This window comes from Paramisgurnus dabryanus, chromosome 12, assembly GCF_030506205.2.
Source record: "Paramisgurnus dabryanus chromosome 12, PD_genome_1.1, whole genome shotgun sequence".
Taxonomy (NCBI): Eukaryota; Metazoa; Chordata; class Actinopteri; order Cypriniformes; family Cobitidae; genus Paramisgurnus; species Paramisgurnus dabryanus.
Window position 1 is genome coordinate 12,621,816 of NC_133348.1, and position 24,048 is coordinate 12,645,863.

The following is a 24,048-nucleotide window of genomic DNA, read 5'->3' on the forward strand; positions in this document are numbered from 1 at the left end:
TAACAAAGATCGTCCGTTTTAGTAATGTTTACTTATAGGTCATGATAGAATAAATGTAAGAGTAGAAAATGCGCGCATAGGACGTAAAAACACATGATACAGGCCCTAAAAATAGTTTAAATGACAATTAAAATAAAAACTTTGCAATATGAACAGGTTATGAAAGACAAAAAAAAAGGGGCGCTTACAGGTGTACTTGTAAAATATACTTTAGTCTTATTATTGTGCCCTATATTTATTTATCTTTCTATAAATCTATCTATTTATTTTCTTTTTTTATGTATTATTTTGGTCATGTGATTATTTGATGACTGAATAATGACGCAACCCTAAGATGTAACAGACGAGCTCAGCATTTTAGTAACCAGGGAATCCTCTGAACTGCAAAGCCAGTTTAGGCTGGAAACCTACGTCTTTGCATTTTACCTTTCCGCCTTTAGACACGCCTTTATAACGCCAATGTACAAACACTGCCTTGGGCCATGAATGTTGGCAGTGTTTCAGTATGAAATGTTTTACTATTAGGCAAGCAAACATTGTTTGAAGGTGAACTCAAGTTTCGAAACACAGTTTTGCATCACAAAAAAGTCAACTATCTGACCAATCTGTTATTTGACCAATTAATGTTATATTTTTTTTATAAACTGCAACATTTTACTATATTATTGTAAACTATAGAGAAGTATCCAAAGCAGACTTTGTTTTGTTTTTGACAACACTGTAACTTGAAATATTCTCGAAGTATCTTTGCATAATGCTGTACACTGCACAGAGTATTTCCCATCAGCGCTCCACCTCTTCAGGATGCATTCCATATAAGGTAAATGACGTCGTGGGATACCCTGCTATGGAACTTCGTGTATTCACTCTCGTTTTTACTAAAATCTTTAACCTGTGAACTATTTTTCTAATCTTTTCCAGGTGTATTAAAATTATTAGCATAATATGTATTTTTATCCAGACAATTGTGTTCCCGTAAATGTGTTGTTTTATTGTTTACACGCAATCGCTGGAACATATTCACCACGCCCTCCACCTGACGTCATTGCCAGAGCCCAATAAAAACTCCACCAGCGCAGAAGCCTAGCACAGTCAAACTTTGGATACCGAGAGAAGGAACAGCAACAGACGACTAAGGGATTTTTCGGCTATTAAATCCTACCCGAAAAACGATTTTTCGGATATTAAAGTACTGGATAGGTTTTGCTTCTCGACTTTTGACAGGATGATGTTTACCAACCTTAACGCTGACTGTGACGCGTCTTCTCGGTGCAGCACGGCGTCACCGAGCGGCGATAGTCTCCCGTATTACCCGGTCAACCAGACTCCGGTATGTATAATACTTAAAAATATTTAATTCACCCACTAATGTAGAGTTACTCATAGATACATTGTTTTAAATGTACTTAAAATACACAGGCGAAAGTGTCACATTTTAAATTGGGGTACTTACGGAATATACATTCATAACGTTACATCTATACTCGTGTGTGTTCAGTACATTAAACATGAATTCTTGTCTGCTTTTTAGGAATTCACAGATCTGAGTGTGTCAAGTGCCTCTTTCGTACCAACCGTCACGGCGATCTCTTCATGCCCGGACCTGCAGTGGATGGTTCAGCCCATGATTTCATCTGTGGCGCCCTCCAACGGCGGAACACAACATTATAACCTGAGTTCAAGCTCTTATCCTAAAATGAGGGTCACTGGAACAAAAACTTTCATTTCAAACAAGAGACCCAGATCTGAACAGGTAAATAATGCATTGATTGTATAGTTAATGAGATTGGTTAACCAGTGTTTCTGCATTTTTGATACGATCGTGCAGAAGGTTAAATGTTTGTGATTTGCTTTTGTAGATTTCACCAGAAGAGGAAGAAAAGAAAAAAATCCGTCGTGAAAGAAACAAGATGGCAGCAGCAAAATGCCGTAACAGACGAAGAGAACTCACTGATACTCTTCAAGCTGTAAGTATTTCTCTCATCTTTGGTCTTGTCTGTGAAGAATTTGATAAAAGTATTTGCAGTATGTTGCCGTATATCAAACTGACAATCTCTTTGCTCTTACAGGAAACTGACCAACTTGAGGATGAGAAATCCGCCCTACAAAATGACATTGCTAACCTGCTCAAACAAAAGGAGAGATTGGAGTTCATCCTCGCTGCACACAGACCCATCTGCAAGATCCCCTCCGAGACCACCATCAGCTTTCCAGAGCAGTCCGTTTCTCCCGTCGCCTCCGAATCGGTCCCTGAGATTCACACCGTTACTACCTCAGGAGTGTCCAGGCCAAATGTACCAATCACAACTTCTTCCAGTACCTCGCTGTTTTCCAGCACACCCTCCACTGACAGCTTCAACTCCACGGTGAGGATCTCCGACCTGGACCCCACCCTTGAAGATTCTCTGGAGATCTTGGCCAAAGCAGACCTCGAGACGGCCCGCTCGGTCCCTGATGTGGACCTGTCCAGTTCTCTGTACGCCCAAGACTGGGAGCCGCTCTACACACCCGCAAATAACGACTTGGAGCCCCTTTGCACACCAGTCGTCACCTGCACGCCGGCCTGCACTACCTATACGTCTTCCTTTATGTTCACCTATCCAGAAAATGACGTCTTCCCTACCTGTGGCGTGGTTCATCGGCGGGGCAGCAGCAGCAATGATCAGTCATCTGATTCTTTGAATTCCCCAACCCTCCTCACGCTTTAAGACTCTTAGCATACTGACAACTTGATTTAAAATGGCAATGCAGGGCTATGGAACTGACTCTATCAAGCAATCGTTATTGCTTCCTATACATGCCTGCCAAATGTAGCAAGATAAGCATGGATTAGCTAGTTTTACAGTAATAATCTAGTTAATGTTAAGTTAAACTAATATATAGTTTTGAGTTTCTGGTGCTAGATTGAATTGTTGTATTAGTGTTCTGAGCAATAGAGAACTAACTTGTTTTGGCTCTATGGTTGATTTTGAATGTGTGAATTGTGTGAACTTTATTTACTTAAAATATGTGCTGCCTCACCATTGCATTAAATGGAATCTAATGTCCAAGTATCAAGTTTTCTGTGAAAACGTAGTCTTTATAATTTCTGGAATTTTTATTTTTGTACCGAAATGTGTAAACGTGCAACTCGTTTGCAAAACTAAACACAATAAATAAATATTAAATGTACAGTAACTGTTTGTTGCATTGTTTACTTTGACCATGAACTTGCTTTATAATCCAGATAAATAATTTTTCACATAAAATATAATCCACTGGTTTTACAGACAAGGCTAATCCTAGACTAAAACACATGTTTGAGCTGTCTCAACTGAAATCTTAAAATATGCCAGTGCCATTGATTTTTTTTCTCAAGATACACACCAGTAACATAAAAATGTCTTAATTTAACTAAGGGATAGTCCTGGCTTCAGCTAAGCCTTGTCTGTGAAATCGTGCCAAAATCTTCTTGGGTGAGCCCCAAAAATGTCAATTGCTTGTCAAAACATATGCCGCATGAAAACATCCTTAAACTAGATCAGTTTTCCTTTTGAAGTTAGTCTGAAAGTGTATTTTTAGGATTTTCTTATTTCCATAGTGATAACCTTTACTGAAATGAACATGAATAGGGCTCAAATACGTGTCAAGACATTGCAGCCCAATGAAGTTATAGAGGAAATGAGATTGTTTATGTGCGTAAGAGATGGTGAAGCAATACGCCATTACGCTTGGGTCACTTCCTTCCCTATTCATTTTTATCATTGTTACGCCCATAAGACGAAAGGGTGCAAAAGTAACATTGCACAACAGTCAGTATCACCATAGACTGTAATGTAAAACTTCACCATCTGCTTTTCTTCACCTTCTCAGAGCTGTAGTTTTAGATTTTAGATTCCATTTTTTCTTAAAATGCTTATCTAAATTTACCACTAAGAAGTTTTATTTAACCTTCTAAGATACAGAATACAAACATAAAAAGGCAGGGAAGTATTGAGCAAATGAAAATAATTAAACTGAAATTAAGTGCTGAAGACATGAATGTAAAAATGATAGATGTAAAATTCAAAATTACCGCTCCAAAAGGACACAAAGCCACTCAGCAACAGTTGTGGCCATGACGTGCAATGCAATAATTCTCTTTCTATTAATACAGCTGGCAGACCCCTGAGAGAGACAGAAATAGCAGGTGCGCTGCCTTCACCATCAGCATCAACAGCAGTAAAATTAGAACACGGTGACGCCGACCTGCGTCGATGCTGCAGCCCAGGGGAGGAAACAGGCAGGCAACGCATGCTGGAGAAGAGAGAAATAGCAGGAGAATAGGAAAAAAAGAGAGAGAGAGAACCCAGGCTAAAGATAGACCATAATGCATTGCTCCCTCGCCAACACACAGATAGACACGGTTGGATTGTCGCCATTTCCTACGTCAGCTGGAAGATAAAATTCAAACAGAGCCATGAGCAGATTAGATTTTCTTTGATAGTGAAAAACACTTCCCAACCATGTATGATCTTACATGTTATATACACAGCCCACTATTTTCTGAGAACTGTTGAAAGGATGTAGGGTAGGGTAGTAGTAAGTGGGTAGTTAATGTTGTATGTTGCAGCAGAAAACTATTTACCCAGAGATCATACAGCCAAAACAGTAAACACGAGCTCCACCCTGTTTATAATCACATCACATTTAAAATTAAATGACCTGTAATTCACAAGGGTTTTGTTGATTTTGGGCTAATTTGATGAATCCATAAATGGAGGCTTGGTCTCGTCTAACCACCAAACATCATTAAAATTAGCACATATCCTTATGTGACCTTGGACCACAAAACCATCAATAACATCAATACAAGTACAGATCATGTTTCATGAAGATATTTTGTAAATTTGAACTGTATATATATATATATATATATATATATATATATATATATATATATATATATATATATATATATATATATATATATAGAGTACTGTGCAAAAATCTTAGGCCACCATCACCAGCTTTGTTGTTTTTGCAAAGTTTTAATGTCCATCCATACTTATTTTTAAGATACAAACAGAAAATACAGGAAATGTGTATACAAAATTAAAAACAAAATAATTTTCAGAACTAAATGTCTTCTTTAGGCATCACTCAGTATTTAGTGTGACCTCTCTTAGCACGAAACACATCTTGAGCTTTTTTGAAGAGACTGAAGTCCTGAAGTCATTCGATTAGACTTAGAAATAATTTTTTATATGTATCACTAGTAATAGTCTAATGACTTTATTTGGACAACTAAAGGTGATTTGCTCAATATTTATATGTATTTATTGTCTATATATCCTAACAAACCACACATCAATGGAAAAGTTTATTTATTCAGCTTTCATATATTATAAAAAAAGGTTTTGTGGTCCAGGTTCACAAATTATTTCAGTGCAATCGATATTATATTTAATTTTGCTTATTAGCTTTTATTTACATTTTTTTCTTTATTATTTTTATTATGTACTAGTTCCCCGCTTTCGGAGGCAGACACTACTTAAGTATTTTTACTTTCTACATAAAAGTAAATTTTTAAGGATTCATATTTTATCAGTGTTTTGCTTTGGAAAACATACACTCCAAAGCATATCATCATAATTTTTACTTCACTACATTTCATAATTTCAAGTTTTTGGTTTATATTTAATATTTAAATGCATTAAACATCTAGTATTTTTTTTAACTTTTACTTAAGTAAAAAGTACTTTTTGATTTTTACTCAAGAAAAGTAAAAGTACAAAATTTTTATGTAATTAGATATTAAATTAATTTTAATATACAATATAAAAGGAATACACTGTTTGATTTATGCTTTAGAATGTAGTGAACATTTTTTAGTAAAGTAATTTTTTTTCCCAAGACAAACACTCTGATAAAGCAAAGTTGCCTAGAAAATGTACTTAAAACACTCAAGTAGTGTCCGCCTCTGCCCCTTTAAGGTAAAATATTACGTAACCAATGATTTGTTGTTTAAAGAAGAATGCTTAATTAATAAATAATTTTGTGAAGGGCGAATTTGTCATATTTTCGCTGTTAACAAACTCAGGCTTACGCATAGACAGCGTCAGCCCAGCCCAGTTATTTCATTGATATCTGTGGTGTAATAGAGATTTTAATGCGCACTGATTAAATCACAACATGTTATAACAAAAATAAAATGTGAAACCATTCAGAGACCGCTATTTAACTCATCTCCGCATGGTGGCCCTCGAGATGCCACGATCCGTGCGCATGCGTAGAGTGGAACCGTGTGCGCATGCGTAGTGCTCACAGCTTTCGGGGCCTGCAGTAGTGGGCCATCAGCTCGTCATGGCGCGGTTCGGTGTGTTCTTGCTCCCGCTGTTACTATCGTTCGCCGTTCAGTCCGTCGTGTCGATCTCGTTTTACCTGCCGGTGCGCAGCAGAAAGTGTTTGCGGGAGGAAATTCACAAAGACGTGCTCGTTACCGGCGAATACGATATCAGCGAGCAGCCCAACGCGAAAACCAACCTGAAGGTGACGTCACTCCACCTCTACAGGATTAACGATATTAACATGTAGACAAATAATCTTACCGTTTTTATTAACTATGTACACGGGATCAGACTGAGTAATAATTGTTTAAGTAGCGATGATGATTTCAACGAATCTGTGTGTCAAAAACTCAAAGCCTTATGCTAGCGCTACATGGCGCTTCCTGGTTGGACGGTTACTTTATGACACAAATATTGTGTTCATACTTTTATAATAACAAACAACTCATTAAATAAGTTTAATTGGTTTGTGTAAATTGTGTTTTACGGTTATTTAGCATCATGAAGTGTTTAAAGCGTAAATGTGAATGTTTGTGTCTTTTTCCGGATGTCATTGACTGTGGCTGTAACACGTCACGCTAACACACAGACATTAGATTGAAACGTCACATTTAATGATGAGCTGTAAATGATTGGCATCTGTTTGAAGATTTATATTAAATATATCACTTAATGTTGTTAGATCACGGATTCATCAGGACACATCCTGTACTCGAAAGAAGATGCAACTAAAGGCAAATTCGCCTTTACTACAGAGGATTATGACATGTTTGAGGTGTGCTTTGAGAGCAAATCTCCCATGGGTGAGTATAGAGAATAACCCCTTCTTATAAATCAAATCTTTGGAACTTTAAAATATGCTTTCTAATAGGACTGGTGTAGTTACTAAGTTAACATATGTTGACATATGTTCATTTGAAAGTGTTACAGCCAATGTACATGAATAAATAAATGCCTTAATATAATGTCATGGGATAATCTATACTGAATGCTATATTGTTAAAATCTAATTTACTTGATTTATATCCGTTTCATAGGAACTGGAAGAGTTCCAGACCAGCAGGTCAACTTAGACATGAAACATGGCGTTGAGGCCAAAAATTATGAAGAGGTTTGTCTAGATTACTAACTTTGCACTAAATGTCACTAAAATTGCTAACTGTTAAAACTGCGAAATTTTGTTAATCATTTTAAGTGACGGTGTTGCCTTTGTTCAGATTGCCAAGGTAGAAAAACTAAAGCCCCTGGAGGTGGAGCTCCGTCGGCTGGAGGATCTGTCCGAGTCAATTGTCAATGATTTTGCTTACATGAAGAAGAGAGAGGAGGAGATGAGAGATACGAATGGTACGAGCCAACAACAAAATGTTGATTGAAATAATTGTAACACATATGGTGAAGGCAGCGCACATTTCAGCAAAGTCATTATTTTATCTGTCTAAATATATTAAGTGTCTTATATAGCTGAAAACCACGATTCCCTGTTGTCGGAGTTAGTCAGTGTCATTTTTGTTACCGTCAAACTATCTTACCAAGGTAGAGTAAAAGAGTTTGACAGTAACAGAATTGACACTGACTAATTTGGATAACAGAAAATAGTTATTTTCATCTATATAAGACACTTCTTACAGAAAATATTATATTGTTATGGCCTGTGACATCTTGTGATCTATAACAGCGAGTACTAAATGTTTAAAATGAATGCAAATATAGCCATTTAATAAAATAATGAGTAAATAAATAATCACCCACACGTTTTAAATCAATGATCAGTCTTAAAGTTTAACCTAAACCAGCTATTTGTTAGTCGACCATGATTGATCGTTTCTGGTTTGTGAGCTCTGATTTGTCATTTGTCTTCTCTCGTGTCTTCTAGAGTCCACCAACACACGTGTGCTGTACTTCAGCATCTTCTCCATGTGCTGTCTCATTGGTCTGGCTACATGGCAGGTGTTCTACCTGCGCCGTTTCTTTAAGGCCAAGAAGCTCATTGAGTAAAATCTGCCTGAACAATCAGGGACCCAGAACTTCTTCCTTACATCAGAACCTCCGGCCCCTGACATTTGCTTTGCCTCGGAAATTCGTTCCGGTTGCCGCTGGCGACCTGAAGTTTATCAGAAGTGGACGTGCATCAGGGAATTCTCTGGGAATGATTGATGCGTGGCGGCCAAATTGTCTTTTCAGTGCGTTTTTGATACAAACTCGCTCAGTATAGTTTGGGAAAACATCTAAAGTTTTTTTTTTTTTTTTTTTTTTGCGATGTTTTGTATTTATATTAAATGACAGCACAAGCCCCTATAACAGTTAAGAGATCTGAAACTGTTCTGTGAGAGAAACTAAGAACTACTTTTGTTTTTCATTGAATGTGTGTGATATAATTACAATTAATTCATTGCTTACATTTAATCTGTTTTGGAGGAAGTCGGCTATTATTTGGAAAGAATGATTGTGTCAGCCTTTGCTTGCAAAGTTCTCAAGAACAGATTGTAGACTGATGTATTTATCTGTCTTATTCTTTATAAAAACTTCATGTTTGGACTTGCAAAGCCATTTTAATATTCAAAATGAAGTCCCACACCCTAAGATTGAAGAAAGTAAACATCAGCGCTTCAAGCTGTTGTCTATCATTCTAACTCTAAGAAATGGATTTACTTAATTTTTTTAACTGTTTTATTTTGTAAGACAGCATCTCTTTTTAGTTTGTGTATGTGTACAATCTTGTTTATGGGAAAGTTTAATTGACCTGTAATTTTGTTTTTTTTTTGCTTTTTTTAGTTGTTGGTTTCGCCACAGATTGAAATAAACATTCAGTCCAACAGAACTTGTAGTAGGCTTATGGTTAAAGTTGATGTAAAATGCCATTGCTGGTCTGTAAGTTCTGGTAATATTTAAGTTTTGCTTTGTTACGGGATCTACCTGTAGTTTGACAAAACTCAACAATACTTTCAGTTAGTATTTCCTCTTCTTTTGAAATGTATTGATGGATTAGTGGTTACACGTGTCTCGGGTGGAAGGTTAGAACCTGATTTATTTCCAGATGTTTAATTTTTTGGTCCAGTGTTAAATCATTTTTAACGGCAATGTTTTTCTTCTGATTATTTTTTGGTGGAAGTGGATTTCAGAAATATGATTGGCTTGTCATTCAATAAAAATTGTTAGTAAAGTAGTTTGAGAGTGTTTGTAAATGGTCAAACTTAAAAATAACTCACTATCACAGCAAAATCCGGTCATCATTTTAGTTGATTATAAATTATTTAAGAGAGAAGCATGGTAAACTATAAAAATGAAATAACATTGATTAGTCTCCACTTCATTGTTTTAATGAATTTATTTTACTATCACTATCATAAAAGTTACAAAACGCTACAGTAAATAACTTAACATTAATACACATCTATATTTACATTATTTTGCATACACTACGCTTTAGGATCACTTACTCAATATTTTTCCATGTTTAAGACTAATCGCATGCTTATCAAAACTGAAATAACGGTAATCTTACTTTGGGAATTATGCTCTGACTAAAAAACAAACATGTGTATATTATCATCTTAACCCATATAGCAAAAAAAAATCTCTGGCCAAAATTATGTTTTAAATATATGCTAAATATATTTTTGTATATTGAAAATATATGTTGATGTGAAGGTTAAATATATTTCAAAATGTATTTCAAGGGCAAGCAAATACATTTCTAATTTTACAAGAGAAATGTATTCTTGGCCAACATGTTTTAAATATATTTCAAACCTGTTATGTTTACTGGTTTATAACATAAACATAAAAGTTTTTCTTCCAATGCAATGTGAAAATATTTCCTTACTTTAAAATATATTTATTTTAAAAACTTATTTCAAAATATACCAAAAATGGGCAAAAAAATATATTGGTAAAAAATATATATATTTTAAACATTTTCAAAAATATATTTCAGCAAAATATATTAAAAAACTTTTTTGCTGTATGGGAAGGAATGTAGCTAGGTATATGAAAACCTGTTTTATACAATCAACAAAGACCCCTTAAAATAATTAACTAAATTTTGACTCTTATTTTTAAAGTTCAAATAAATGTAAATGTTATGTAAACATTGGAAAGTGTCGATAAAGAGTAAGAACGGAACACAGATAATTCTAGCCAGAGCGCCCCCGTCCGGTACAGATATGTACTTTTTATAATCACACAAAACGTTATATATATTTTTAAATCATTTATAAAACAGAATGATACACCTCAACCTTAGCAGCATTTCTTTAAAAAGCTGTTGAGAATAAAAAACGTTAAAGTCATCAAAAAACAAAAACAAGAACGGAACACATACGGTAGGCGGCGCTGTTGTGACACAGCTCTGTTAAAACAACAGAACAGAAGAAGCGCAGGAGTCATAACCCGGATGAAATTGTTTCTCTGGTTCTTGAGTTTTTGCGCTGTCAACTGAACATCTGTCTGAATAAACGAAAATGCCAGGAGCAGATAAAGAGACTGACCTGTCCGAACGCATTGAAGCCTTTCTGACGGAGCTGAAGCGCTGCGGTAGCGGGACTGGATCTCTCCGGGGCTCCGCGGAAACTGCCCGAGAAACGAGCGCTTTACTCCGCAGAATCACCGCGCAGGCCCGCTGGAGCAGCGCCGGTGAGTTAGAACCACAGTGTGTCACATTAAAATCATCATGGTTACTAAACAGACAATAAGCTCAATATAAGGACCCACCTGCAGTGTCACAATTGTATAATGTAAAGAAGCACAAGTTTATGTTGACGGTTCTTTTTCAGGTGAGCTGATGGAGATCATACGGAAAGAGGGCAGACGCATGACAGCTGCACAGCCGTCAGAAACCACCGTGGGTAACATGATCCGCAGGGTGCTGAAAATTATTCGTGAAGAATATGCAAGGTGAATTATTCTCGATTAAGTAAACATTGCTTTCATAGGCCTTTCACGTGGGTTGCATCAAGATAAGATGCTTTGTGCAGAGAGATCCATTGAAACCCAATTGACCTTTAACTTGTTTATAGTGTCATTCTGATTATCATTGATGAAATTAAAAACAATAACATAACGCAGTGTTTAAATTGACAGGATCACTAAATATTTAAATTATATTCTGATGCATCTAAATCTGTTAACTGTTTTAATGTTTAAGCTTAAAGCAGACTTTTTATGTCTTACTGATGTGAATATAAAGTCACTCTGCTTCAGATTTGAGATTTCACACAGCAGATCTCTGATCACTTTTCAGGTCAAAAGGCAGCAGCGAGGAGATGGATCAGCAGGAATCGTTGCACAAGCTTCTGACATCTGGAGGATCCAGCGAGGACAACTTCAGACAGCACTTCGCTCATCTAAAAGCCAATGTGATTGAAGCCATCAATGAACTGCTGACAGAACTGGGTGAGACGCACAAAAGTTTGTTTTCCAAAGGGTAGATTTTTGTTGTGATCATATTGTGATTGAGAGGATCTGTTTCTTTTTTAGAGGGCACCACGGACAACATCTCCATGCAGGCCCTTGAACACATTCACTCCAATGAGGTCATCATGACCATCGGACGCTCCAGAACAGTGGAGGCTTTCCTTAAAGACGCAGCGCGAAAGCGCAAATTCCACGTTATGGTCGCAGAATGTGCACCCTTCTGTCAGGCAAGTACTTTACATTTTTTGTTTTTCAAAGGTGCAATGTGTAAATTTTAGGAGGATCTTTTGACAAAAATGCAGTATAATACACACAACTATATTATCAGTGTTGTATAAACACCTTACATAATGAATCTTTGTTTTTATTAACTTAGTATGAGCCGTTTTTATCTATATAAACCATGGGTTGCCAATTTGCGGTGCCATGTTTGTACAGTCGCCCTAAACGGACAAATTGCTCTACAGAGAGCGTTTTGATTGTCCTGTGGCAGCTACCGTAGCTTCTCTGTGTTTTCGAAAGGTAGGGGTGAGCTGTTGGTTGCAATTTGCAATCTCACCACTAGACGCCACCAAAATTTACACACTGCATATTTAACTAAAACACATCTCATTACTGGCAACTGCATAATAAATAACTGAGAATTTACATAACTTGCATTAAATAATTATTAGTAGAAAGATGTTGAAAATACATCAGTGTAAAGTTTTACAAGGTTAAAGGTGGGGTGCACGATTTCTGAAAGCCAATGTTGGCATTTGAAATCACCTAAACAAACACGCCCCACCCAATAAAATCTGGACTTCATTTGATAGACTCGCCCCTCACATACGCAACAATGTCGGTTAGTAGATACGCCCCTTACAGCTGATTGGCTCCAAGTGTGTTTTGGTACTCGGCACGACTCCCTTTTCCAAAGTGTTTTTAAGAGGCTGTTTACACTTGGCTTTAACATGCGTTTTCGTCGATCGGATCCCAAGTGGACGACGTTAATGCCAGGTGTAAACGGTGTTCAAAACGTTTTGATAATTACCCACTTGTAAACTTATGTTCACTGTTATTTTTATTAATATAGTATTTGTATTAAATCTATATTCATTGGGTTGAATCAAGAATCGAGTATAAAAACCAACCCGAGAATCGGAATCGAAAATTGAATCGAGAATCGGAATCGAATCGATTTGATAGCTTTTGAATCGAAATTGAATCGATCTGGAACATCTGAATCGATACCCAGCCCTAATCCAGAGGTAGTCGAAACCACTTCCGATCAGATCGCTTTGGAGTTGCGGAACGCAAATGTGGTTGAATGTGTTCGAACAGCCACACGCGACCGCCTTCTCTCCGCCCATTTATCTAATCTGAGGTATTAAACACAAGTTTTACGTCTTTTTTTGACTTCTGGCGTGAACAGCTCTGTTTTTAGCCTTTCATTGATAAAACTACTGCGGGTGTTCTCCGTAGTTTCGTTTTGAAAGCGTGTGAAAGTTGCGCGATCCTATTTCATCAATTGCGCAGAAAATTCAGAGAAAGCTCCAACATTTAAACGTACAAAACACTGTGCAGCATGTTTACTTGCTAAACAAGCAGCGGACTCCGACATAATATTAGTTTGCGTCCATATTAACTCATAATTACTCCCGCTCGCGTTTGAATGACAGCAGAGAGACTCGCCCACCGTCTCACGGACCGTCCCCTCACAGTATTCAGAACAGAAGCGGTCGAAAGAGACGGATTTAAATACCAGGTGTAAACGTAATGTGTCTCTCTCGTCCACTTGTGATCCGATCGATGAAAACACATCTTAATACCAAGTGTAAACAGCCCCTAAGAAATCGTGCACCCCGCCTTTAAAGTACTTAACTGGTCTTTAAGTCTCCAATAAACTCATTCTTAAGTGCTTTTGTCTCTTATGACCCTTCAGGGACATGAAATGGCCTTGAGTCTTTCCAAAGAGGACATTGAGACGACGGTCATACCAGACGCTGCCATTTTTGCTGTGATGTCACGAGTGAATAAGGTACATTTTAAGTTTGGGAGATTATTTAACCAGAAGCACCCAGTTTAAATTATTGATGTAAATATAAAGTTTTGCTTCATGTTGTTGTGATCTTCAGGTTATTATTGGCACACAGACAGTTCTGGCTAATGGAGGTCTGCGAGCGGTTAACGGCACACACACATTGGCTCTTGCTGCCAAACACCATTCGACTCCTCTTATCGTGTGCGCGCCCATGTTTAAGCTCTCGCCACAGGTATCCGCTGCACTGTCTTACTTTAATGATTTAGTAACACTAACGTCAGTGTAAGTTACCCATTACATGAAGCTTTAGTGCTGATGGAATGCAGATACTTGACTTGGTTTGCGCATCTCACTTGTGTTTTAGTTTCCTAATGAGGACGACACCTTTCATAAGTTTGTTTCACCACATGAAGTTCTTCCTTTCACTGAAGGTAACATCGCACCTTCACATTTTGTTTAATATCGAAGCACACTATCTTTGGTACCACCATTCTATGTTTTGACTTGAAATGAATCTTTTGTTTCCAGGTGAGATTTTGTCGAAGGTCAACGCTCACTGTCCAGTATTTGACTACGTCCCTCCAGAACTGATCACGCTTTTCATCTCCAACATCGGTGGACACGCTCCATCATATATTTACCGCCTGATTAGTGAACTTTATCACCTTGAAGATCACGAACTTTAGATTGGAAATAAAGAATCTTTGACTCGCATGTTAATATGGCTTTTTTAACTTGAAGACAGTACATATTTAGATAAAAATAATATTATTGAAATTGTATAGATGTTTATGAAGTCAAGACAACATATACATGTGAACTGTTTTTCTTTAATCCACCAAAGACATTCGGCAAATGGCTCAGAGAGAGCTACAGTTTATAAAATTACTTGTTTTAAAAATTCATCAAAAAAAAGAAAAGCACAAAACAAATTCTGGATCATGACATCACAGGAAAGAAAGGAAGCTCTGTGTGAGAGTAAAAATCATTCGATAGCTCAGGTCTGAACATTCAGTGATGCAATGTTCATGTTTCAGCTGTAAATAAAGAGACAGAAACATCAATGATGTTAACTGAAACAAAATGCACACTCCTTCCAGGAGTGAATACTTGAGATGGATTTGTGGTACCTGCTTTGTGATTTTGTCCATTTCAGAGCACTTCTGGGCGGCACTGCAGCGGTTGGATGATAAAAGGTACAGCCGGCACGCTTACAATGTGCTGCAAATCTACACGGCTACACAAGACAGAAATAATGACTAAATATAAGTTTTAATAACAATCATTTGTCAAACCAATCTAAAGCAGAATGCTGCTTATCATAAAATCTTAAAACTAGATTAACTTACTTGTGACTGATTTACTTAAACATTTCAGAGCTAAACAATATTTAACCAGAAAATAGGGCAGAACCATCATGACATCAACCAGAATTAAAGGCACAATATGTCATTTTTGACACTAGAGGTCGCCATACAAAACGAAATCGCATCTTGACCCTATTGAGTGCCTCAGCAATAAGAATTTTTTTTAGGCCAGTTCGGGGTTAGCAGGACATTGGTTCCCTTGCACAAAAGCCTATTAATTTTTCACATAGACTTCTGGATTACCTTAAATAATAAGGTTAGTGTTTAACAAAAGTTTATGATACACGTTTTGTCCAAAAAATTATTTTCACAGATGAACACAACTTTTATGAATTTTGAAGACCACTCTTAATGCGTTTACTAGAAATAAAAAGCTAACTTCAGGCTAAAAGCAAACTAAACCATGGTCTCTCGACATCAACGTCTTCACCACAAAGCTTCCAGCAGCCCTTTTAAACCTCATTGGGAATTGTGCCCCTGTTGGGTTGTTTTTAAAATCTTCATGCGTGATGACGTTTAAAGTCCCAGACAAAGTATGTAGTTCAATGTAGCAACTTGGCATATTAACAACCGCGCATTTGACAGACATGTTAACGCTTTAAAAAGTCACGAGAGGGGTATTACTAAAGTGTTTTATGCCATAAAATAAAACATGAAAATATCTTGGGATTATGTTAACCTAAGATCTTATTTAAAGGCACACAGGCAAGTCTGAGTATAATTTCTCCACTAGCTCCCCCTAGTGTCTGGGAGTAAATGCTTTCTATATCTGAGACTTTACAGACTGAAGGACACCGGGTCGGATACAGCGAACTTGCAAGTGGGGTATTCTTCCTACAGACGGTAGGGGCGGGCGAGAGAGTCTTCATTTGTCATGTAATGAGTCATTTAACCATATACCGACTTACGAAGATGATTTATTAACATAAAAATGCTGCCTTGTGTCCCTTTTAGGCATTTAACAAAAAAAAAATTGACTATACACAAGACGATGGAAGCGAACGTGCTAAAATGCTAATTTGCTTCCAGGTCTTGCCTACAAAAATATGTTATCCCTGTGGCACTCTTAACTCTTTTCCCGCCATTTAATTGATGAAATAAATCATCAGAGAAAACGCTTCCCTGGCAATGACAAGTTTTTACGGTAATCCATTTTCCACTATTATCCACTAGGTGGCACTCTTACCCAACTTATAGACGGTTTCATCGGACACACGTGCGGTGACGCCATACGCGTCTGGTCCGGACTTTACTTCCGCTTTTAGTTTTTTTAATGATCTGACTAGTTGCTAAACTGAACTCTTAAACAAATACCTTGTCGAAAAAAGTAATGTTTTGGTTTCCTAGGTATTCTACGTGTTGTTTATTTTGCTTGTTATATAAATAAACAAACTACATTTAAAGTACTTTGTTGTTATTTATTCTTAGCGGAGTTTACCAGAAGTTACGTGTTAACCACGAAAGCCTCTTGTTTATGTTGTTAGTTACTGCTGAAACTGTCTATAAAACACTGAAGCATCCACTGATACAAAAACAGTAAATACTCTGTGTATGTTTTGATCATCGCTCTGAATCTGATCTCTAACAAAAATGCAATTATCTCAGCTTTTTTCTCAAAATTTTGTCTTTTTGAAGAAGCCTACCCACATTTGAGAGGTTATAAAAGAGAACAATTGAAGATAGGATGAAACAGTTTTTTGTTTAAAAGCAGAGGGTCTGTTCTTTCATTTGATATATTGTTTGTTTATGTATTTAAAAAAGAAAATCTTCTGAAAGGCATGAAATACTAACGTTCGCTGACAACGTAAAAAAAAAAACCGCTGGCAGGAAAAGAGTAAAGGAGTGTGGAAAGAAGGGAGTTTGGAAACCAACCTGAAACTTCCCCTTACTTCTGAGACATTGGGTGTATATGATAGACAACGGACAGCGACAACTACAGCAGCGGCGAAGGAGGTCGTTTGACGCACACAGAGGGATTATTAATAATAAATAAATAAAAAACGATAGCAGAGATTGAAATATCGATACACTATCGTAGAAAATATCACGATAGTTACCTGTATCAATATTTTTGCACAGCCCTTATCTTGACTCTCAATTTTTTTGATTGCTCTCGCGATATTATGATGTCATACACCAACCGGTCTGCGCAGCATTGCATAAAATCTATGATTTTTACCACAGGAAAAGCAGAAATCAGGGATAATGCAGACATGACACCACTTAAAGGCGACACTATGAACAGGGATGCAATGCTTTTTAAAACAGCAAATTCCTTGTATTAAAACATTTGGGATAATGTAAGCACACACGTTAACAAAACATAACTCTGCGCTATCTGTTCCTGGATATTTTCCTGCAAGAATTATACATATTGTGCCTTTAAATGACTGCTTTTACACTTTAATCAAACACTAAACAGATAAACAAGAATATGTATTAAAGAGTTCAAACTCACTTTTGGGTGATAGAAAGGACAGTCCACTTTTTTACACTCTGGGAAGAACCGGCACGTACTGCTAGATGGAGCTGCAACTGCTGAATAAGAGGACAAATCCTAATTAAAATGGATCTTCTAAATACTTTCCTATATATTTTTACTTCATCACACACACACCTGCTCTTGTGGGATTGTGACCTCGAAGGCTCACGTGTGTGAACGGACACTCCACCTTGGTGCACTTTGCATCGAATTTACAGTTTGGATGAATGAACAAACATTTATCGGCAAACTTACAGCTAGGGAACATTCTGCAAGAGAACAGATACACAAAAACATTACATAGTTAACTTAATAATGATTTGCAAAAGGACAGGATATGATTGGCCTTACTATGTAGGGCTGTTACACAATCAGACTAAACGTTAAAGGAACCGATTTATGTTTGATTAATATTATCAGTTAAAAGAAAAAAAAATTTAACGCACGTGCCTACAGACATTTCTGCACTTTTCTTTCCTTAATTTGTGTATGTTGTGTGTGTGTGTTTCTTACTTGCACTGTGTGACGGGGTGATGGTACAAACACTTGTCTCCACTCTTGCATGCAGGCCAGAACTTGCAGCGTTCAGACATTTTCTGTCTTTTCGTTTGATTTGGATCTACATCCATGTCCTCATCAACATCCATTTCTCCATCTGCAAATGAGATTCCTGTGAGAATCTAGTCTCATGGCCCTCTTTTCCATTTGTTAATATTCCTCTTACCGTCAGCTTTTAGGAGCTCAGTGCCAAGTCTGAGGTGGACAGCAGGTTTAGGTTTGTTATTTTCTCGAAGGTCAGAAGTCGCACTGAACTCCTCCTCAGTCTCCATCTCCTGGTCTGAGCGACTGGCTAAAGGACTTGGAACTCCATCCAATGTCACTATGAACTTTGGACTGGCTCCACCCGTGACCTCAGGTTTCTCTCTGAAGGAAGACACAAGCACGTTGATGTATCATTGATTATGTGCGTTAAAAATTTATTGGGATGTTCATAATGCAATAGATACCTGGCCTGCACCATTCGAGATGCGGTGGGCGGGTCTTCACTCTGACTGATGGTGCCGAGTCGGCTCCTGATTGGTGGACTTTGATCGAGCTCTGGCTTTCTCACGATGAAAGAACGAGTATCAAGAGCTTTGACTCTCGCGGCCTCTAAAACCTGAAGCTCTGTGTAGAACAAAATGAAACATTAAAATTGCTGTATGTATTTACACCTCTATACAACAACAACAACGGCACAGCTTTATGCCGCTATGAATGATGGGAGTTGTAGTCTTCAACTTCACTGTCGATCTGACAGGACTTACAAGTCATGTTCATGGATGGCGTCATGAAATGAAATTTTAGAGACACTTGAGAAACTACCAATCACTCACCGTATTCATCCGGCCGCTCTATGACTTCCTCCTGTGGGATATCGAGCTGCAGACGAGAAGATAAAGCTCTGGGCTGTGCTACAAAACACAAAGATAGAGAGATTATTATTATATTATTCGTGGTGTTTGACAAGGTATTCAGATAAAATTTTCCCAACAATTCCTCACCTTGCTGTAAATAGGTGTGCTATAAACTTCTAAGCATTAATCCAGAGCTATGAATAATATTATAAAGCTTTCGTAGCTTGAATTTGAGCTGGATGCTTTTATTCAACGAGAATATGAGAAGTGTTTTACAAAGCCAACAGGTACCCAACACTACATCAGTTTATCTACTGTGATACTCACTGTTGTGCAATGTTTCCTGAGGTGCGAGTGCCTGCAGATGCTCCTGGACCAATCGGATGGCAGCATTATTGAGCTCGTCGCTGCTGGAACGTGTCCGTGGTGCAACGGGTACAGTCTGTCGCTGGGGAACTAAAACGATAAAAGAGATCAAATCCAAATGAGTTATGTTATATAAAACTAGAATTGTTTGTATTATTAAATGTAAATTTTTTAACCTGCATATGCAGTGGTCTTGTTGATGGATTCCTGAGCTTCAGAGATGGCTTTGAGGATGAGATTTTTGTTAGCTTGTTTGGCCAGTGGAAGTGAAGGCCTGTGGAAAAACCAACACACACACACGCCAACTCCTGTCAGAACTAAAAAAATCAGTCTTGATTGGCATAAAAAGGTTTTCATTGCAGAAGGACGCACTTGCGCTCTGGTTTAGCTGGCAGGGACACTTTGCTGGCAAGACCATAGTCCTCCTCATCTTCATCTTCCTCCAGATCTTCACTCTCCTGCCTGCGGTCATGACCTTTGTGGACCCGAAACACCGAACTGGCCATGGGGGCTTTTCGCTTTCGGGACTCCTGCCACAACAATAACAAAACCGAACCACATGAGTGCATTGTGTTACCGTAGCTCAACTGGTAAAGTATTGTGTTAGAAGTGCAAAGGTCATGGGTTTCATTCCCAGACACAGATAGAAATGTCTTTATTGAACCGCAAGTCTTTGGATAAAAGTGTCTGCTAAATGCATAAATATAATATGTAAATGTACAAAGATGAGGTGCTGAGAAAGTAAAAAATAAGTGCAGACGGCAGGGAAACTGCTGACGATGAAACCAGAAATAACAACATGACTGAATAGCAGAAGCTACCGGTTTTAAAATGGGGAAGGAAAAAATCTTATCCAGACCACTTGTGACCTTGGCACATGCTTAAAATAACCAAGTTTAAAGGAAACGCTTCCTTATTTTTATACCCTTATATCGTTTATGTAGCTTTACAAAACCCTGTTGACATTTATTAAGCCAAATTATAGCTTTTTTTGTTTACATTACATATCCGCTCACCCTGCTACTTTCCGCTGAGCTCCTGTAGCCCCGCCCATAGCTGGAACTCGACCTTTCCTGACTTCTAATGATATCGGAGGACCTGTAAGCGTCTGCGTTTCGTCCCTGGCCCGATAACTCCACCGCCGGCCGTGATCTCTCTGCAGCCGAGCGACTGTATAATGCTCGCGCGTTGGTCAAGCCCAAGCCATGGTCCAGCGGGTCATAGCCGATGAGGTCATCGTCCAGGTCAGGCTTGATGTCAATCACAGCTTCAGCTGACGCTTCGACCAGAGGTTTGACTGTGGATGTAAGTCTAGAGGGCCTTTCAGAAGAGCCTCTCCTACAAACATCAGTTTGATCAAACACGGGATGGTAAAAATACCAGTACAAGTCAAAAAAGAAACTAAATTTGTTACCTGTCATGGTGCTCGTGGGCGGAGCTAGAAACTCGTCCCTCCACCTTATCGGAGCGGGAGCTGGACACGGCGAGAGCGCGAGGCTCCTCCCCCCTCTTTTCATTTGCTGTCGGGACATTTATGTCCACGTGAGGAGCGGATGGGTGGAGCGGTGCGGGCTCTGCTAAAGAAATAAAAGAATTAATATATCTAATAACGACATAAAACATGTGTAAGTGTAAACAAGGTCAGAAATATGAAACATACCAACTGCAACTGATCTCAGTTTGTTCAATACACCATGTAACCTACAACAAAAACAAAACATTTAAAAACCTTTTTGCTACAAAGCTTAACTTTAATTCAATATATATAGGCGACTCGAAATAACCAAGTTACATTTGCATTTTAAGATTCAAGATTACTTTATTTGTGCATAAGAAATACAAATAAACAACAAAGAAAACAAACTAAATAATGTAAAGGATGTCAAAATTTACTTGTATCCCTTTAGTACAGTATATATAGGAGTCAATGATGTGACGTTAATAATTTTTTGTCCGCATGGTTCAATTAAATGTAAAAGGGTTAAAATTTAAAATATTGCAGATTACTTTGCATAAATTGTCTGTTGTGAAGACCAAGTCTAACATTTCTGGTTTTATTTCATTTTGAAAGAAATATTGGGGGATAATTGCAAAAATGTCAATGTGGTGTAACCAGTCTGTGTCAATTGGTGTAACTAGTTTTTTTAAAATAAAAGTATAAATATATTCATAAAAATGTGGAATAAAATATAATCATCTAGTTTAGTGTAATATGATTTTTTTACATAAATGTTTAGATCATTTGTCAAAACATATTTAGAAAACAGAGCTGTTTACAGCATATGTCTGGCAAATATTACAAAAACTATTTTAAAACTAATTTAAAATATTGACATTAAATTACATTTTAATGATTATGTTACCTGCCATCTGGGTGGATAAAATATTTAATATTTCTCATTCTTTGGCCCAATTGGCGGTTACACCATTTGACATTTTCAGGTCCATTCAGTCTTAACTTTCATAAAAATGGTGCAAATGTTTTTTATTGCATAAAATCAACATAAATACAGTGTGCATTGAAATACACCTGATGCATGCTTTTAAAATAGGTTTATTAAAAAGATTTCCCATCTTTTTTTGTCAGTGACCCATAGGCTAATTTATACTTCTGCATTTTTGTTCGTGTTGACGTGCAATTACAAATGCAGTTTGCTTGGTATTTTTGTGAATGTGCGTATGAGGAAATGTGATGCAAAAATGTTTTGACCTGAGGGAGGGGTTCTAGCAAACCAATCACAGCGCTTGCGGTCCACGTAAAATTAACGTGTACATTTTTAGAGAGGTGTCAGGCTACGCGGAGCTAAGCATAGCAGGTCCGCCACAGAGATATAAATCATGTATATGTATGTACATATCCGGCTAGATTTGTGGTAGACTAGTATCAAATTATCTATATAAAATGTGATATGGCATAAAATATATTACCAGGCATGGTTTATAAAAAAATTCATGTCAACCAAAACCGAAAAATCATTCAGAAAAGCAAACTGAGACCTACCATACAGTGAACGTAATAGTATTGTTGCCCAGAAACAAGGTCAGGTCATCTGCCATCTGCTGTGGGTTTTTCTTGTTGGCCACCATCACCATGATGTAGTCTGGAAGCTCCTCATCTGATACAGGAACACAATAACATGTTTACTTTAATCTGATATATGTATTAAACACCAATATCACAGTAGCTAAAATTTAAACTGATATTTCATGTAAAAATGTAATTATCCCATATATTACTCACTCTTAAGCAATCCTAGATGTATATGACTTTCTTCTTTTAGACAAAAACCAAAATCATGGCTTTTTCAGTTTTCTAATGGTTGCATAGTGCCCCATTTTTAAAGCCACACAAAGTGCATTCATCAAACACTTGTCTTCTGAGGTGAAGTGATGGGTTTTTGTAAGGAAACATTTATATTGGAAACTTTAAAAACACATACGTGTTCACGATCGAGTTGAGGTCAGGTGAAAGGCTGACCTCTGACCCAATGGTACAAAAACCAACTGCTTCACTTTGAAAGACATTTGATAACCATATGGATTAGTTTTGATGGATGGGTATGCTACTGTAGCTTTAAAAAAAAAATGGGGCACTATCCAATTCCATTATAAAAAGCCAGGATATAATTTAATATAACTCCGACTGTGTTTTGCTTAATGAAGAGTCATTTACACATAAATTGGCTTGAGGGCAAGTAAAATATGGACTTATTTTCATTACATTTCACCCCTACCCATTCACAAATGCAGCTGTATATGTCAGCCTGATTTGCTCTTGATTAAATCTTTCCATAAGGATTTATATTATATTTATATGATAAATATATAAAATAGGGGTGGGACAAAATAACCAAATCATGAATATTTGAGCAACAGTCTTGTGTTTAATGTAAACTGATGTGATATCTTACCCACATAAGCTCCCAGCTCCTGCAACTTTCCTTTAATAGCAGCCTTAAAAACAGGAAATGACATCATTACAGAAGACGACAAATAAACGAAAACCTACTCTCCAGTGAAACATGACTACAGAAAGACATACAGACACCAGTTACTAAAATAACCCTTAAAAGATTGGATTAGGTAGCATGGTAAAAGTGACAGCGTCAGATGGTAATACCATGGTTCACACTACTATGGTATTACGTGATTACCATAATCACACAAACACAGCATACGCTTTACTCCCAGGTAGTGCACACAAGTCCTTCAAGCAATAGCGAGGGGACTTTTTGTTAGTAACGATCATAAACATCCTATATAAGTTACACTAACAGCGCAACTACGCCAAACATACTTAATAACGCAATTAATAAAAGAGAAACAAACCTAATACACGACATAAACAACCAATAGCAAACAAGCACACTTTTACAGCAGACAAACATTTAAACAGCTGTAGCAAGAGTAGCACGCTTAGGACTTTCAAACGTTACGGATAATAATGTTTTACCCGTATTTTCTTGCTAATTTCAGTTCCGATCTCCATATTTTGTAGCCTCGCGGTGTTCCCCGAATCGGGAGATTATTACAAGAATTAAAACATTGAAGACAGAAGACGGAAGAGTTAAACGACTGCTAGGCCTCGTGATGAGCGTATCTGTCGACACTGCGCATGCGCGGTCGATAGTATTTTAAACTAAAATTATCTTAATTTTTAATATCAATAATAAAAAGAATAATAATAGTAACA

General features: G+C 37.3%; 4 protein-coding genes across 7 annotated transcripts; 3 read left to right on the top strand and 1 right to left on the bottom strand.

Annotated features, from left to right (window-relative positions):
• The first annotated feature begins 1,079 nt into the window (after positions 1–1,079).
• Positions 1,080–3,177, top strand: fosab (v-fos FBJ murine osteosarcoma viral oncogene homolog Ab). Its single transcript, XM_065256374.1, has 4 exons — positions 1,080–1,330; positions 1,532–1,753; positions 1,860–1,967; positions 2,070–3,177. Exons 1-4 carry the CDS (start codon positions 1,226–1,228, stop codon positions 2,706–2,708), a joined length of 1,074 nt encoding a protein of 357 aa, XP_065112446.1. The 5' UTR covers positions 1,080–1,225; the 3' UTR covers positions 2,709–3,177.
• Positions 3,178–6,272: 3,095 nt separating this feature from the next.
• On the top strand, positions 6,273–9,471 carry tmed10 (transmembrane p24 trafficking protein 10). Its single transcript, XM_065256373.2, has 5 exons — positions 6,273–6,510; positions 6,991–7,111; positions 7,346–7,419; positions 7,526–7,652; positions 8,182–9,471. Exons 1-5 carry the CDS (start codon positions 6,325–6,327, stop codon positions 8,301–8,303), a joined length of 630 nt encoding a protein of 209 aa, XP_065112445.1. The 5' UTR covers positions 6,273–6,324; the 3' UTR covers positions 8,304–9,471.
• Positions 9,472–10,671: 1,200 nt separating this feature from the next.
• On the top strand, positions 10,672–14,463 carry eif2b2 (eukaryotic translation initiation factor 2B, subunit 2 beta). The gene is made up of 8 exons (XM_065256372.1): positions 10,672–10,940; positions 11,081–11,201; positions 11,548–11,699; positions 11,784–11,947; positions 13,645–13,740; positions 13,838–13,975; positions 14,108–14,174; positions 14,272–14,463. The coding sequence occupies exons 1-8, from the start codon at positions 10,769–10,771 to the stop codon at positions 14,427–14,429; spliced, it is 1,068 nt and encodes a 355-aa protein (XP_065112444.1). The 5' UTR covers positions 10,672–10,768; the 3' UTR covers positions 14,430–14,463.
• Positions 14,464–14,553: 90 nt separating this feature from the next.
• zc3h14 (zinc finger CCCH-type containing 14) lies at positions 14,554–23,957 on the bottom strand. 4 transcript variants are annotated; one of them, XM_065256371.1, is made up of 17 exons: positions 23,809–23,957; positions 23,267–23,309; positions 22,357–22,471; positions 21,016–21,056; positions 20,770–20,929; positions 20,372–20,693; positions 19,728–19,885; positions 19,532–19,629; positions 19,317–19,445; positions 18,969–19,046; positions 18,600–18,759; positions 18,317–18,516; positions 18,106–18,247; positions 17,728–17,861; positions 17,569–17,645; positions 14,874–14,980; positions 14,554–14,780 (listed from the first exon to the last, which is right to left on the bottom strand). In XM_065256371.1, exons 1-17 carry the CDS (start codon positions 23,842–23,844, stop codon positions 14,777–14,779), a joined length of 2,004 nt encoding a protein of 667 aa, XP_065112443.1. In that variant the 5' UTR covers positions 23,845–23,957; the 3' UTR covers positions 14,554–14,776. The 4 variants fall into 4 exon arrangements, with proteins under 4 accessions (XP_065112443.1, XP_065112441.1, XP_065112442.1 ...); XM_065256369.1 differs by having other exon boundaries at positions 17,569–17,648; XM_065256370.1 differs by having other exon boundaries at positions 20,770–20,932.
• Positions 23,958–24,048: the final 91 nt, after the last annotated feature.

Excerpts from the sequence above, each read along its gene's own strand:
- fosab (XM_065256374.1), top strand. The coding sequence starts at position 1,226 with ATGATGTTTACCAACCTTAACGCTGACTGTGACGCGTCTTCTCGGTGC. Across the intron at positions 1,331-1,531 it reads ACCCGGTCAACCAGACTCCG|GAATTCACAGATCTGAGTGT; the intron begins GTATGTATAATA and ends TCTGCTTTTTAG. Across the intron at positions 1,754-1,859 it reads AGAGACCCAGATCTGAACAG|ATTTCACCAGAAGAGGAAGA; the intron begins GTAAATAATGCA and ends TTGCTTTTGTAG.
- tmed10 (XM_065256373.2), top strand. The coding sequence starts at position 6,325 with ATGGCGCGGTTCGGTGTGTTCTTGCTCCCGCTGTTACTATCGTTCGCC. Across the intron at positions 7,420-7,525 it reads AGGCCAAAAATTATGAAGAG|ATTGCCAAGGTAGAAAAACT; the intron begins GTTTGTCTAGAT and ends GCCTTTGTTCAG. Across the intron at positions 7,653-8,181 it reads GGAGATGAGAGATACGAATG|AGTCCACCAACACACGTGTG; the intron begins GTACGAGCCAAC and ends CGTGTCTTCTAG.
- eif2b2 (XM_065256372.1), top strand. The coding sequence starts at position 10,769 with ATGCCAGGAGCAGATAAAGAGACTGACCTGTCCGAACGCATTGAAGCC. Across the intron at positions 10,941-11,080 it reads GGCCCGCTGGAGCAGCGCCG|GTGAGCTGATGGAGATCATA; the intron begins GTGAGTTAGAAC and ends GTTCTTTTTCAG. Across the intron at positions 11,948-13,644 it reads AATGTGCACCCTTCTGTCAG|GGACATGAAATGGCCTTGAG; the intron begins GCAAGTACTTTA and ends ATGACCCTTCAG.
- zc3h14 (XM_065256368.1), bottom strand. The coding sequence starts at position 23,844 with ATGGAGATCGGAACTGAAATTAGCAAGAAAATACGG. Across the intron at positions 18,248-18,316 it reads TGAGCTCCTAAAAGCTGACG|ATGGAGAAATGGATGTTGAT; the intron begins GTAAGAGGAATA and ends TCTCATTTGCAG. Across the intron at positions 14,981-17,568 it reads GTCCTTTCTATCACCCAAAA|CCGTGTAGATTTGCAGCACA; the intron begins GTGAGTTTGAAC and ends TGTCTTGTGTAG.